Below are 16,660 nucleotides of genomic sequence, written 5' to 3'. Positions count from 1 at the left end.
TTATATATATATATGTGTATATATATATATACATATATTTAAATAATGTTGAAATAGTTGGAAAACGGAATATTTCATAACAAAAAATAATAAAAAGCATACATCAGGTACAGCATACATCAGAGGCAGCAAAAAGCATATTCCTCTACATGATGCTTAAAATATAACCATATAAATTAGAATAAGGATTAAAATAAAAATAAAATAAAGCAATGCCACCAGTACGGCAAGACAAGAGCGAAAAGGCGAAATTAAAACTAAATTCAAATCAAGCAGGGAGGGAAGAGATGGGTAACAAGAGTAAAAATATTGCAGCTGAAACTAAATTAATTTAGAAAATCTAAATATACGAATAATAATTCTTTGAAATTTAAAAGCCAATTAAATAGAAATCACTCAACTATACATTGGAATCCAAATAACACTGGACCCAAGCTTATTTAGTATTTGCATTATTTTTAATTCAGAGATTGTTTCCATTCTGTTATCTTTTAAAAGGATTCTAGTTTCAGATTCACTCTAACTTCCAGAAAGCACTCTAACTTTCATTTGTTACTTCCATGTTTATTAGGGCCACTTGCATTCATTGAGACTAAAAGAATCAAACTGGAGAGCTTCTGAAAAGATCTTCGAAATGAGGTGAGATTTAAAAAAAAAATTTCATTGACATTAAAACATAATATTAACAAATACTATTACAAATTTGTATTTTGTAGTAGCATTTACTGATGTTTTTAAATTTCTCAAAAGGTTGTTTCATTTCTTTAAAAAAATGTCTGCAAAAAAAGAAAAGAAAAAAGAGTAACAATTTATTTTTTTTCTGTATATATTTTTACTTCATATCATCTAAACCTCTGTTATGAATCTTGTCTTATTGTTCACCATGATAGAAGAATGAAACTCATATTATCAGGAATGTTTTTTAGGTGCATTCTCCATACCTGGACATGGTAATGCAAATGTGTTCTTTCAATTGCCTTAAACAGAGGTATTATGACCTCCCTATCTCTAAAAGCAAATGTTCAATAAATCATTGATAGGACACCATGGATCTTCCTTGCTGCTGTGCTTGCCAGCTGTGCTTGCCAAGGAACCAGGAAACAGTGCTAAAAATGCCTACCATTAGTGTTAGTAGTTTAATTGACAAAGAAGTGGAATTAGCAGAAGAACTGGGTCATTTTGGTATCAGAAACTATTAGTAGGTATAACAGAAATCAATAAGATAAATATTGGGGAGCTGCAACTAAACAGTAAAAATGACTACTGCCCTCTATTAATGAATTATTAATTTATTAATAATTATAAATTAATTTATTTGTAAAGTAAGATGCAAAGCATTCTGGGTAATTTTATAGCAGTTGCAGCAGGACTGTGCACATCTGCATCATTCAGGATGCACCTCAACTCACACGGCTGAATTTATTTGGGCAATGAAAGCCATGCTTTGAATGTGTCTTTCAAAAAACTAAAAGTATTGGGATTGGGAACGTTTTCTACAATGTAAAGTGTGTTAGTTGTCTGACGGCACCAGGGGTTCCCCATCTCCGCGTTATATTCTTTGTACGCGTGACACAGAACTCTGTGGAGGCCAGAGATTTAAAAAGTGTGTGGAGAGGGTTTTGTTGTGTAGTGTTATGTTCTATTGTTTGTTTCTCTGACAATTTAGCCATTGGGACCCACCATTTCCCATGCTTAGCCATGAGGAGGCAGGTCAAGCACCCAGTAGATTATTTAAGTAAGAGGGTGCTAGGCCCTGCCACCTAATTTCTGAGAATTTCAGTGACAAGGCCTGTATATATACAGGGTCATCGAAAAAGGTGTCCATGATTCCCCTTTTAATTATCTTCAGAAATATTTGATCGATTGCTGTGATCATAGCAGCAAACAGTGTGGTAACTCACTAAGTTTTATTTGACACCTCAACAATGACCTTGGCTGCTCCATGAGTGTGTGCAGACTCCTACTTGCATCATCTCAGTCAGTGTCAGTAAGATGGCTGTGCACTAGAAAGTGCAGTGTGTGTTGTGGTACGCTGAATTTAAATCTGTTATAACAGTGCAATGTCAATACTGACATACGTCAGTATTGAAATTCAGCATACCACAACAAACACGCAATTTCTATTGCATGGCCATCTTACTGATACTGACTGAGGCAGTGCACGTAGTAGTCATTCTGTGCACACTCATGGCACAGCCAAGGTCATTGTTGAGGTGTCAAATAAAACTTAGTGAGTTACCACACTGTTTGCTACGATCACAGCAATCGATCAAATATTTCCAAAGATAATTAAAAGGGAAATCACGGATGCCTTTTTCGATGATCCTGTGCGTGTGTGTATACATATATATAAAAGGGGTGAACACTAGAATTTGGAAAGGTCGAAAGAAGTTTATGTGAAAGCAGTTGAATTTAGACACTGATTAGAATTTGGCAGCATTGTTAGGGACACACTCGGTCGGATTAGTTAGAGTGGGGAGGAAGACTGAAGACTGGGGAGGGAAACAGGTAGAAGGATGGGGATGATAGAGTAGGCATCCCCACTCATTCATCTTTTTTCTCACACACTAGGGAGGGATGCAATGCTGTGTAATGTAAATTTAAATACTAGACTGTTTTCTATACGGAGCAGTCCCAGGAGGATTTTCAGTTAATCCTATGAAAGTAACATATTGTCACAGTAGTTCCCGTAAGAGGTTTTAGAGTAGCCCGATTCTCACATAATGTATTACAGTAGGATGAAACAACTAAAAGTGCTATTAAACACAGGGCCACAAACTATGATAAGATGCTGGTCATCTCTAAACATAAAAAGGTGTAGTTTTGTCACCTGGAGAATTTTTATATGGATTATACAACAGCTGAGGACTTAAAAGAACATTTCATTAGCTATCATTAATGGTGATTTGACCTTATCTGAACTTCTTTCAGTTGCCGGTGTTGATTCCAGTGCGAATAAAAATGTATTTTGGCTCTTCAATGAAGTTAAATTATTCAGGATGAAACAACTTAACAATGGAACATGCTATATACACATGATTTTTCAGAGCTTTTCAAATGGACCTGATGAATTTGACAGCAGTGCATGACATTTTATAGCTACAGTAAAGTTTAACTGCAGTTATTAAATGAAGTTAAACTGTACCCTAGTCAAAATTATGATATTCAGAGTATACAGATTATTAAATAATGTAACCACTAAACATTAAAAGGAAACTTAAAAAAAAAAAAGAAAGAAACAATTTATGTAAAATTAATGTAAGTGCTAGTCATCTTATGTTTTAAATATTGCTTGCAGTCTGTTAACCAACTTTCCTAGAAGGATTCCAGGAAAATCTGTGATGTACTTGTAATTATACATTTTTAAATGTTTAAAATAGTTTTCTGACTTTTATTTAGGAACTCTGCTAATGATCCAACACTCTTAGATTTGCATGGTCTCTATGTGCACGAAGCTCTGGAAGTCTTGGAACATTTCTTACATATTAAGAAGGACGAATTAAAAACATGTTCACAAAGAAAATTGGTATTAACTGTAATTACTGGGCGAGGTAACCATAGCACAGCAAGGATTGGTAGGTTAAGACCAGCTGTGTTGGACTATCTAACTAAAGAAGTGTATCGGTAAGCAACTTCTCAGATTTCCTGTTTCTAATTTGTTACTTATTTGTAATTATGTGGGGTAGTTAAGAAGTCAATCTCTTTTAGAGATTACCCAAAAATTCTTGTCAAATAATGAATGTGATTTGTTAAGGGGAACCTCATGGTGAGATTTCAATAATGATCAATTCTTACCCTAAACATCTGCTTTGCTTATCTGAATTTTTGATATCTGCAGCAACTTTAAGTTTGGTGTCTTCCTGAAGGTATTATTAAACCTTGTGCTATGTATGTTTATTTTTAAGTATTCTTAAACAAAAAACTAGAAGGGTTAAACTTAAAAGAATGTAACAGTCACAATTTGTTGCCCATCCCCTTAGTCAGTTTGAAATACTGTCAGAGCTCTATATAACGATCTCCTCCCCCGAGGGTAATGAGAAAAACTGTTGTTATATCGATTGTTCGTAAAATCAGCAAAAAAACAAGTAAAAGCCTGAACATTTAATGTAATGTTACTAATACAATGTAGTATAATCTTATTTATAATATGTACTACAGTATTAAATAAGAAAATCATGATTGTAAATTTTGCATTGATTGTAGAATGCAGTAAGGTTACAATTATTGCACTGATGTGGGATTTAATCAAAGATGTAACTACCATCAGGGGTAAAGGGAAGGGTTTTTGCTTTTGTAAAGGTGACTATAGTGGTCTCAGACAGTTTTTAAATTCTATACAGTGGGACAAACTGATGATGTTACCAACAGCAAATTCTAAATGGGAAGCATTCAAAGAACTTATCTTGGAAGCTACTAGGCTTTTCATACTAACTGAGAAATACTGTTCAAGGTTTAGGCCTAAATGGGTGTCAGACGAACTAATGAGACTAGTGGCAGAGAAGAAAAATGCATGGGACTCATGAATTATCAGGAGACACAGATGCCTATGTTAGATATAAGCTGGTCTTTAATCAAGTCACAAAGGAAGTTAGGAAAGCAAAGGCAGATTGCAAGAAATCTTTGGCAAAGAATGCAAAGGAAAACAGTAAAGACTTATTTACTTATGTAAACTCTAGATGGAAGGGGATGAATCAGATTGGTCTGCTCGATATTGATGATTCTGCTCAGGTAGCTGACAAACTGAATGAGTATTTTGCATCTACATTCACACATGAGGAATTCTGTAGGGAAGTGGAGGCCAGAAGCTTACCAAACTCTAAGTGGGAGTTAATTGATTTTGTAATAACTAAGAGCAAAGTGGAGGAGAAATTGCTGAAGTTAAACATAAGGAAGGCACCTGGGGTGGATGGGATCTATCCAGTTATACTAAAGGAGGTAAACAGGCCCTTAGCCAGATTAAGGGCATCCTTGGACTTGGGGGAGGTCCCCACGGACTGGAGATATGCAAATGTATCCCCAATTCACAAAGAGGGATCGAAAAGTGACACAGGTAATTACAGACCTGTTAGTTTAACTTCTGTTCTGGAGAAATTAATGGAGGCACTGGATAAAGAAGCCCTGCAGGATCATCTAGACAAGACTGCAGTTCAGGCATAGCATGGGTTTGTTAAGAGGAAATCTTGTCTGACCAATTTGATTGAATACTATGATGTGGGCACAAAGGAACCGGATGCAAAAAATAATTTTGTTATCATATACTTGGATTTTAGGAAAGCTTTGAAGTTTGCTTTTAAATCATAGCACAGTTTTGTTTAATAGCATTCTACAATAGTTTTTCTTAAAACACTGGATTGCACCTTGATCAAGTGGCTGAATAGCTGATGTCAAATTGGTGATAGGTACTCGCTTTCTTGTATCATACATCTCTACTAATGCTAATGCTCTGGACTTTGACTTTGTGTAAGAATTGCACGTAGGTCGTTTATTTGATAATGAGGAGTGCAGTTATTCACAAAGAGCAAAATTTTTCTATTCTTCTTGCTCATCCTGCAATCTAAGTCTCTTTCCATTCTTTGTAGATTTATGATGTCATCTGTGCCTTTTGGTTTGCCCGATACATAGTATTTTAAAAAAATTATGCTTATTTTCATTATTCAATTGACCATCAAGTGTATTAGTCTACATTGAAAAATAGAAACATGGGGTTGTAGTTAGTAGTGGCAAATGATGCAAGAACGAATGGAGGGATGAAATGGGAGGGTTTTTTTTTTTTTGGCTGATGCTGCATAAGCTTGCTTTCTTGTATCATATGCCTCTACTAATGCTAAGAAAGCAAGATTATAAAGCATCAGCCAAAAACACACACACATACACTCTTCACCGTCCTTATCCTCCAAGAATTTGTCTAGTTCTTCCTTGAATTTAAACCGATCACTTCAACAACAGATGGAAGTTTATTCCAACAATCAACCACTCGCTGGCTGAAGGCAAACTTCCACATATCTATCCTGCAACCATCCTTCCTCAACTTAAATTTATGCTCCCTCGTATGTAGTGTCAGCAAGAGGAAGAATATAATTTACATTCAGCTAACTCAATCCATTCAGGGCCTTAAATGCCTCAATCAGATCACTCCATAGATGCCTAGTCTCCAGACACTGCAATTTGCAGAACTGAAGCCTTTCTAGGTAAGAGCACCTGTTTGTTCCCTTCACCTATCTCATTGCTCTTCTCTGAAATGGGCTATTTTTGATTGCTATAGATTGGTATAATCAAAGTGATTCCAAGCTATATCCTATTGTGGCCTTTTGTAATAAAAAAAAAAAATAATAATAATAATAAAAAATAAAATATATCAAAGTGAAAGCAGCTTTCCCTGTGCTCCATGTTGTACCGTTCCAGTATTGGAAGGGTACAGCATTGGGCATCTATTGAACAACTTAAAAGCACATCGGATTCCTTTAAGAAACCATCTAGCACTTAATGTTGATAATGTGCATGTTATGGTAGGCCTAAATATAGAGTAGCAAGGATATTGAAAGAGGAGAGTGAGTACTTGGTAGTAATAGGCTGCCTTGTCATCTTATTAATTTGTGTGCTGAAAAGTATGCTGCATGCCTTCCTCTGAAAGGTAAAAGTCGATGAATAAGTGGAAATTTTATTACAGTAGAACGTTGGTTATCTGGAATAATTTGAAAGGCTGATCTTTCTTCTTTTTTTTTTAATTAACGGTAGTACAGTAAGCTCCAGTTATGGTTACGTTTACAAATCGAATTTTAATTATGATAAGTGAAAGATCGAGTTTACTACCTGTTTATAACAGATTGTACAAACAAAAAGCCCAATAAACCAAAAACTGCAAATTGTTTTTATTGTTTTATGGTTGTTACCTCTAGAATTCTATGTGACCTTCAGAAATGTGCTTTAGAAAAATATTACAGAGACTACTGGGTTTTCTCGGAAACCATGATTGAATTTCAGATTAGTTTAGCTCCAGATTTGTAAGAAAAATATCGGCCCAAAACTATGTGATTTATTATTTTTCTCAATTTTTAATGGTAAATTGGGAACGAAAAGAAAATGTGTAGGTTTAACATTGCAACGAAAAACAAAAATTATTACTAGAATTAGAAAAGGTGAAAATTTAGGAAATCTTTCCAAAAAGTTTAATGTGGGGACTTCAACAATTTACAACATCAAGAAAAATTCCAATGCTATAACAGAATTTGTGTAGATTATGGATAGTGAAGGAGGACTAGCAGGAAAAAGTGTTGAAACCTGAAAATGTCACTTTAGAGAGTACACTCACTTTATTTTTTTGTTTTCTTCAGAGCGAAGTTTAAGTGAACCAGCATCTGGCCCAATGTTGTGTGAAAAAGAATTAGATTTTATTCGAAAATTAATAGGTAATGAAGATTTTAAGGCAAGCACAGGTTGGCTGAAAAACTTAGACAAGGTATATGTGAACTAGATATATTCAAGGCAAGAAACTTTCTGCAGATGAATCAGCATCGGTGTCCTTTGAAAAGTAAGTTTGCTTCAGGAAACTTACTTTTCAATTATGAGAAATAAATTATGAGATTTTAATTATGAGAAATAAAATGTTTATAATGTTGATGAGATGGGCTTATTATGGAAAGCATTACCGAGAAAAATCCCAGCCACCAAAAGAGGAATGCCTGCACCAAGTTTTAAGATGAGAAAAGAGCAAGGCAAGTTACAATCTATGTGTGCAAATGCTACTGGGGCACACAGATTGTCCGTGCTTGTTATCAGTAAGTCGGAAAAACCGAGAGCATTTAAAAATCTTTCTAATTTTCCTGTTTTGTATAAAAAATGCCTGGATGTATGTTTCTGTTTTCTGAGATTGGTTTATAATTTTTTTTATTTAATTAATTTTATTTTATTTAATCATAAGGTAAGATTAAATTTAATTTAATCATGTCAATTCGTCTATCAATTCGGCCCTGGAAAGATTGTACAAGGCTCAGGGGGTAGAATTTTTTTCAGCCTGGTCTGTACTTGTTAACAGGAGAGACTGCTTCTACAGGGATGGGATACACTTAAATAGAAAGGGTGCAAGAATGTTTGCTGATGCTATCGAGGAAATGTTAGGTGGGCTGGAAAACTGCTAGATTGGGGGGATACAAGGACTAATAGATTAACAGTAGCCACTGGCAGAGGTGAAAGTGATTCTTGCACTGCTTCTATTGGAATGAGCAGCAGCTTGGAAAATAAGATGCAGGATATTTCAGAGACTGCTGGGAGTCATTGGGGTACAAGTAAACACATGGGTTGTGTTAGGGTAGCTAAGAAAAAGAACAGGTGCATGTATACTTGCATGTACACCAATGCTAGGAGTTTGGTAAATAAATTGCTCAAAGCATCAAAGCATCAAAGGCGGATATTATTGGGATATCAGAGACGTGGTGTCACACAGATATAAGTAATGCAGAACTGGAATTTGGGGAGCACAACGTCTACAGAAAGGATAGACAGGATAGGAAGGGAGGAGGGGTTATTCTGTTAGTTAAAAAACACATAAAATCCAAGGAAGTGAAACCAGTTGACATCGCTGGACAGTGCAGTGTCGAGTCAGTTTGTTGTGACATAAGCATTGGGAGATCAAAATTGAGAGTAGGAGTGTGCTATAGGCCTAATGACTCTGATGAGTATAATAAGAACCTGTACAGGGAAATAGAGTGGGCCAGTAACTCAGAGAGTCTTATAATGGGGGATTTTAATTTCCCAGATATTGACTGGAATTTGTGGATTGGTCACTCACACACTAGCAAGGCTTTTGTGGATTTATTGGATGATTGTTTTCTAAATCATCATGTTCGGGAGGCAAATAGAGGGAGCAATACTCTTGATTTGATTATCAGTAGTGCTTCTTCATGCATTAAGAATCTGCAGATACAGGAACCACTAGGTGGCAGTAATCACAGTGTGCTGAAGTGGGATTTACTCAAGGAGGTAACTACCATCAGGTGTAAAGGGAAGGGTTATTGCTTTCGTAAAGGCGACTACGATGGTCTGAGTCAGTATTTAAATTCTATACAGTGGGACCAACTGATGACGTTACCAACAGCAAACTCAAAATGGGAAGCATTCAAAGAACTTATCTTGGAAGCTACTAGGCTTTACATACCAACTAAGAAATATTGTTCAAGGTGGTTCAGGCCTAAATGGATGTCAGATGAACTAATGAGACATATGGCAGAGAAGAAAAATGCATGGGATACATATAAATTAATATGTGACACAAAAGCCTATGATAGATATAAGTTGATCTGTAACCAAGTTACAAAGGAGGTTAGGCAGGCGAAAGCAGATTATGAGAAATCTTTGGCAAGGGATGCAAAGAAAAACAGCAAGGAGTTCTTTACTTATGTAAACTCTAGAAGGAAGGGGATGAATCAGATTGGTCCACTTGATATCGATGTTTCAACTGTTCATGATCCTGCTCAGGTAGCTAACAAACTAAATCAATATTTTGCATCTACATTCACACATGAGGAGTTATTCAGGAAGGGGAATGCCATAGATGAAGTAAACACTTGCAGCGAGCTAGATGATCTTGTAATAATTGAGAGTAAAGGGGAGGAGAAATTGTTGAATATAAATACAAGAAAGGCACCTGGGGTGGATGGGATCTATCCAGTTATATTAAAGGAGCCAGCAAAGGAAGTAAGCAATCCGTTAGCCATAATCATGAGAGCTTCCTTGGATTCAGGGGAGGTACCCACAGACTGGAGATGTGCAAATGTAACTCCGATTCACAAAGGAGGATCAAAGGCTGACACAAGTAATTATAGACCTGTGAGTTTAACTTCTGTTCCAGGAAAATTAATGGAAGCACTGGTTAAAGAAGCACTGCAGGATCATCTTGACAAGAATTCAGTTATAGCTCAGACACAGCATGGTTTTGTTAAGGGAAGGTCTTGCCTGACCAATTTGATTGGATACTATGATGTAGTCACAAAAGAATTGGATGCAGGGAATAACTTTGATATTATATATTTGGATCTTAGAAAGGCTTTTGATACTGTTGCACATGGAAGACTGCTGCACAAATTGGAACAGTGTGGCATTGGTGGCAAATTGTTGCTATGGATAAAGGGATGGTTGAGTGGCAGAAGACAGAGAGTGGTAATTAATGGACACTGCTCATCGTGGACTAGTGTTATTAGTGGAGTCCCTCAGGCTTCAGTGTTGGGTCCATTGTTGTTTTCTGTATTTATAAATAATATTGATGATGGTATATCAAGCTTAATGTCCAAGTTTGCAGACAATACAAAGGTTGGCAGGGTTGTTAAGGACGCTACTGATGCTATGCTGCTGCAACAGGATCTGGAAAGGTTGAGCAGATGAGCTCAGAGGTGGCAAATGAAGTTTAACATTGACAAATGTAAAGTACTACATATGGAAAACAGCAACCCCAGAGCAACATATGAACTCTGTGGTACTACACTGAGAGTGGTAGAGAATGAAAAGGACCTGGGGGTAATTGTGCAGGTGGATATGAAGTTCTCTGAGCAGTGCAGACAGGCTGCAAGAGTAGCTCATGGTGTCTTATCAATGATATACAGGAATTTTTCTAACAGGGATAGGGAGGTGATTATTCCCTTGTATAAGGCAATGGTCAGGCCACACCTTGAGTACTGTATACAGGTCTGGAGGCCTCATTTCAAGAAGGATGTAGAGCTGCTGGAATGAGTACAGAGAAGGGCAACAAGGTTAGTGAACGGAACGAAGGGTTGCTCTTACGAAGAAAGGCTTAAGTTTTTCAAATTACAGTGTCTGGAGACTAGGCGATCTGATAGAGGTGTACAAAGCCTTGAATGGTTTGAGCATGCTCAATGCTGATGGGATACTGCCTTTTGCTCAGAATAATCACCTGAGAGGGCATAAATTCAAATTGAGGAAAGACAGATGTAGGATAGATGTGCAGAAATTTGCCTTTGGCCAGCGGGTAGTTGGTTGGTGGAACAGACTTCCATCCCTTGTTGTGGAAGTCGATAGCCTAAATAAATTAAGGCTCAGCTGGACAGGTATTTCGAAAGAACGGAGGGTTAAAGTGGAAGGATTTTTTTTTTTTTTTTTTTGGCTGATGCTGCATAAGCTTGCTTTCTTGCATCATATGCCTCTGCTAATGCTAATAAGGTGAGATTAATTGTAAGATTAAATTTCCGGTAAGATTAACTTTATTTAAATTTAATTTATTTAATCTTACTGGAAAAATTATCCCGAAAATTTGTCTATCCGGAAGAGGTCTGACATCAGTTATTCCGGATAACTGATGCTCTACTCTATTCAGTAAGAAATGCTAAAAGGAAAGACAGGTTTAAACAGTTTCAACTGATGCGTACCACTGAAGCACAAAATATTTAAGCAAGTGTGTATCTTTGGTTAAATGTGTTAACTAGATTGGTAGAACAGTGGCAACCTTTAACAAGCAAGCCTCTTTAGGGAAGAGGTTAGAAGTAATGATAAAAGCTATATGAACACATTTCAGAGTTACCAAATTGACAACTAAAAGTGACACTAGGGACTCGTCTTCAGATCCAGTGCACAATCCAAAAGCTTTGAAAGAAGACAAATTAATGAGCTCGAGAAAAAGAACTGATTTGCAAACTTTTAGTGATAGCAATCCTAAACAGGCAAAGAAAGCCGAATAATTCTAGGCATGTTGTCCTCACTCGTGCAGAAAGTCTGTTCATGTTCTTCTCTTGTGACTTGAATAAAGCAGTTGCTTGTTTCTTTTAAATGTTATTCCGCTGTTAAGGATCCGAACATAGCTCTTCAGTCCTGTGTATCTCATATCTGTGTACTGAAGTTATTACTCCTAGATGTTCAAATTTATTATACCAAGAGTATTTTAAATCTTCCACTTCCACTTTGGAAGTTGATGTATAGTAGACTAAACCAGAAGAATGATTCTAATTTAGTCATAACATTTCTTCTGCCAAAGTTGTGGAAAATCTAAAACAGGAGAAAATTCTCTCCTTTTGCTCATTGAGGAAGTACTGTATGGTGCACAGGTTCCTATTGATAAATGATGTCCTTATAAATGCTGAGGTAGTATAAATTTCATCAGTTGGCACTGCATTGTTTTCAAAATTAGAATTTTTGTGGATGAAGTCTAGACAGCAGTCTTTTGTTGTGAGCAAAACTTTGTCTTGACAGTTCTGAAGAGGGCAAAGTTTTCAACAATATCTTTCTTGAAGCAGTCAAAATCAGTTGATGTCTTAGAGAAAATTCCATAAAGAAATAGGCAGAAAAATCCAAGGTAAGCTAATGTTGGAAACCATACTGTACTGGTAAACAGTCCTATGGCTGTATTTTTATGTAAAATGTGTATAAAAATAAAATATAAAAATGTAAAAAATATCAGTGAAATTTAATTTCTAGAACAGTGTGGACTTAAAAAAAAAAAAAAAAAAATCCTGCTTTTTTCTGAAAAATTTGTCTTCACGTTTTCCCATTTTGATTGTTTCCTTCAATTACAATTACCTGAACTACAACTTCTGAAAGTCAAAAGTTGGCAGTTTTTGCTCATATTATATCAATCTCATTTCATCTAGTTTTACTTCTTTTCTGTTTAAACTTCTAACTTTGGTTATAATCATATTTCATTAATTTCCATATTCAGCATTTAATTTTAATTTATGCCTATTAAGTGTCCCCCAAGTAAGCTATATGATGGGATTAGATTGTCTTGCCAGGTTCATCAAATATATTGTTAGTGCTACTTTTGGAAATTTTTACACATTTTGTCTGTTCACAGTTGAGAGTACAGAAAAGTTTTCTTTTACAGATAGTGATTGTTAGTAATTTTGAGCTCTAAAATATTTTCAAAATTAAAAAATTGTTTCGGATTTGGTTGTTGAATTATGTTTTGGAAAATATAAATTTGAGGATTTATTTAGCTTTAGGCAAAATAGCACCAGTGTTTTTCTTTGAGACCTGTGCTGTCTTATGTTTTATTTAATCACGGGTAAAATTATGTTTTATTTCTGTTTCAGTTTAAGGATTATTTTCAGCTTTAATTTTTACATCCAGGATGGTTTTCATGTAGTATCCAGGTATGAGATCTCTGATTGTAGATTAATTTATTTTATTTTTACTTTATTTAATTAATTTATTTATTAGGTTTTTATCATGTACTTCATTCTTATGAGGTGTTTCAATAACTGTATTTAAGTTTTCAATAGAGGGGTGCATTGTGGTGTGAATATATATATATATTAAAGTTTTCCTCTTTTGACGTTTGTGAGATTTTACAGAGTGAAGTTTCAAAGTATAGTTCCACTGACAGTGTTAGGGTTATCAAAATGCTATGTCCTTTCATTTACCAAGACCTCATGGCTTTACATTCGAATAAGTCTCGGAAGGGAAATTCATTCTTTAAATATATGTTTGTAATATTTATATTATAGTGTGCCGAAGCCATGTAGATAAGCAGAAGCAGTCCAACAAAAGCAAATGTATTATAGTTACACACTCACACACTGTAATATAAATATTATATTGCAGTGTGTGGGTGTTCTGGAAATCACTGAAAATATTAAGGCCAGAATCTTGTGAAAAAGAGAGGCTAAACAGACCATCCTTACAGAAATCAAGGCAAACATTAGTGAACAATAAGCATTGACATGTAGTATATGTAATAACCATTCTTATAATAAAAATAAATATGAAAGTATGTTTTTTTTATGAAGAATAAATGAAAAATAAAACAACTTCCCGATGATGATGACATTGAAAAGCTAACAATGGTGGCAGTGATATGGGAGGATGATTAGAGAAATGTGGTATCCTCTTGAAGATTCTCTGGAAAGGGGTCTTACAAGATTTTGCAGGGGAATAAAATGCAGTTGCAATGTTCTTAAAGAAAAAAAAAAAAAACTTGTTAAGAATGTTGTATTTTGTTGCAGATCTCTGTGATCTCTTTATAATGGGCTCTCAAAGAACCCGTAATCCTCTTTTAAATTTTAGAATGTACTATCAAGAGTCCATTTCAAACACTCCCAGCTGGAGTCTTAGATATGTCCAAAATCTATATTATGAGCTCTGAGGTTACAGTGCTATTATCACAAACTTGCTTTTTGTATTATGGTACAGCAGCTAAAGCTTTCAAATCACTTCACTCTTTATATGTTACCTTCACAGTTCTTTCAGATAGTTGAAACCTACATCACCTTGTGTGGCAAACTCGCAGTCTTCCACAACTCCTTGTCTACTGATGAGATGCTTTTGTAATAATTATAATGGTTTGAATTTCATCCCATTGTTATCGATGTGGCACTCATCGTACCATGTTGAAACTGGAGTACATAATCCACAATCTAGTTTCTAATGTGCTGCTGCTGTGCCATATCCATGAGATGTATGTGATATACATACATAAAGGTGGGTGTTTGAATACTTTGATCATTAGTTATATATAAAGATTATTCACTATTTAGGTTGATGAGATAGACTATAAAAATTAATTAGTGGCAGTGATTGAGACATAATAAATAAAATGCTGTTTTTGTTTTTCAGGTTTGAAGAATCCCCTGCTGGAGTATTTAAGATTTTTCTTACATGATAATTGTCGAGTGCCTGCTTATGTTGAATGCTATGAAACTGCAGGTGGGTTTAATGCTGTTTTTGTTTTTCAGGTTTGAAGAATCCCTTGCTGGAATGTTTTAAGATTTTTCTTACATGGTAATTATCAAGTGCCTGCTTATGTTGAGTGCTGTGAAACAGCAGGTGGGATTTAATAAGGCACACAAGTAGGATTATCTTTATTTGCTAAAAATGCTGATTGCACTGTAGTCTGTTGACCAAAGTATTGAATTCTGTACAATATATATATATAATTCGCCATTTGATCTGTGAATTTTGAAAGTTAGTATTGTTACCACTGTACATTTTTTGAAGAAACCTATTTTGTAATAATTGTTGACATTTTTTGATATTAATCTGCACTCTTTTATCAGTTATTAGCATTAGTGTGTGTATATATATATATATACACACAAACACATTGAGAGCCACTAAGAGATTTCACTGAATATAGATTTCTTATCAATCTAGAAATCAATTAAGCTTCTTATTGGAGGCAGGCTTGAATAATTTTTTTGTTTTGTCAAGGAAATTTGATGTCACTTTTTCAGAAAATACAAATATAGTGTAAATTTTTTTACACACTATAATGTATATGTTCAGCAAATTAGTGTTTAATTTTGTATATATTTTAAAATGGAATGTAAAATAACGTAGTTCTACCATTTTAAAACTTTGTAGTTTTTAATTGTAATTTTGCATTTTTAAAATATATTTAATGGAAAACACTGTGAATATTCTTTTAAAGGACTATGATCTTGATGATTGTTGATATTCACCACATTTAAGTTTGGGGCTTTTTATTTATTTTTTAAAGCAGAATTTACTTGGATAGTTTTGCACTTTTCTTTTTCTTTTCTTTTTTTAATAGTCAGGGTATGGAAAGGTAAAGTCCATATATTATGAGCTCTGAGGTTGTAATGCTATTATCACAAACTTTCTTTTGTGTTATAGTACAAATAATCATTTCCTGTTATCAAGGTATAATTGCTGTTTATTTGTAATATGGTGTTACAAGATGAAATAATTCTGCCAGAAAATGCAAGGCAGCTTGTGGAGATAACATTATAACCTCTAAAAGATTGTCATAATGAGAGAGCTTTGCTCTTCTTATGTGATGACATGTTTTGGAATTCTTAATTACTGTTTTTGTGTTTTTAATAGGAGCAAAGCTTTATAACTCTGTTTACTTTTCAACTATTAGTATTAATGCTAACACGTTATGGAGCATTTTCTTGCTTGCCTATATATGGTCTGCTGCTCAAAGATTTTTTCATTGAAACATGTAAAAAGACATTTTTATCTCTCATGCTGTGATACATTCATCATGAGTTGTCTTGATATTATACTAGAAATAAACATTTTTATAAGAGGCATATACTATTATCTGTATTGTAATATTGTGCTCCCACTCTGACAGCTGTTTCTGTGTTTAGTGCCATCTCATTTTAGAGTTGCCAGGAACTCATTTGTGCTATGTTTGGCAGTGGATTTAAAAGATGGAAAGTGCTTTGTTGTTATTTGGTTTTTAGGAGCATAGCAACTAAGGCCATATTGCTCCGGGGATATGCGGTGGTCATTCCCTGACCTTTCCACATCCTCCGTATTTGATGGATCATGGGCTCAAACCCCGGTCTAATCAAGAAGCGTGTGCTTCTCACTGCTGCTGCTGCTGCTCCTGCCCACCTGGCTACGGAGGTGCCAGGAAAGTGCTTTAACTGGGTATCTGGTCACCTTGGGATAAGATGGAAGTAACCATTAGGGTTGTGGCACCACATTAATAATATGTAGCATTATACATCTATTATAGTACTTTTAAGCATTCATTTATAGTGCAGTTTCAGGAACTCATAGCAATTGCATCACAATGTTTAGAGGTCAGAATCTCTTAGAAAGACTTAATGTCACTTTTATTCAATTTTTTTTTTCTTATGGCAGTCAAAATCAGCCAAAAGACCTGCAGAGTATTATTATTTATGCTGTTTTTGACCTTTATATGTTTTAATATAATTACAACAGTATGTAAGATGAGGATATTGAATAA

At 35.0% G+C, this 16,660-nt stretch overlaps 1 protein-coding gene across 1 annotated transcript in view; it reads left to right on the top strand.

The window, feature by feature from the left end:
- Nucleotides 1-14,813, top strand: part of LOC150080719 (NEDD4-binding protein 2-like) — an 88,865-nt gene extending 74,052 nt beyond the window's left edge. Inside the window, exons 8-10 of the mRNA XM_090382029.1 lie at nt 572-639; nt 3,400-3,624; nt 14,551-14,813. Coding sequence (XP_090238155.1) covers nt 572-639; nt 3,400-3,624; nt 14,551-14,596 — 339 coding nt within the window. The 3' untranslated portion in view covers nt 14,597-14,813. The remainder of the gene's footprint in view (nt 1-571; nt 640-3,399; nt 3,625-14,550) is intronic.
- Nucleotides 14,814-16,660: the final 1,847 nt, after the last annotated feature.

The sequence above is a fragment of the Mastigoproctus giganteus genome, chromosome 9 (assembly GCF_048544385.1).
Source record: "Mastigoproctus giganteus isolate SK-2022 chromosome 9, ASM4854438v1, whole genome shotgun sequence".
NCBI lineage: Eukaryota > Metazoa > Arthropoda > Arachnida > Uropygi > Thelyphonidae > Mastigoproctus > Mastigoproctus giganteus.
This window is presented reverse-complemented; position numbering and strand designations above follow the sequence as displayed.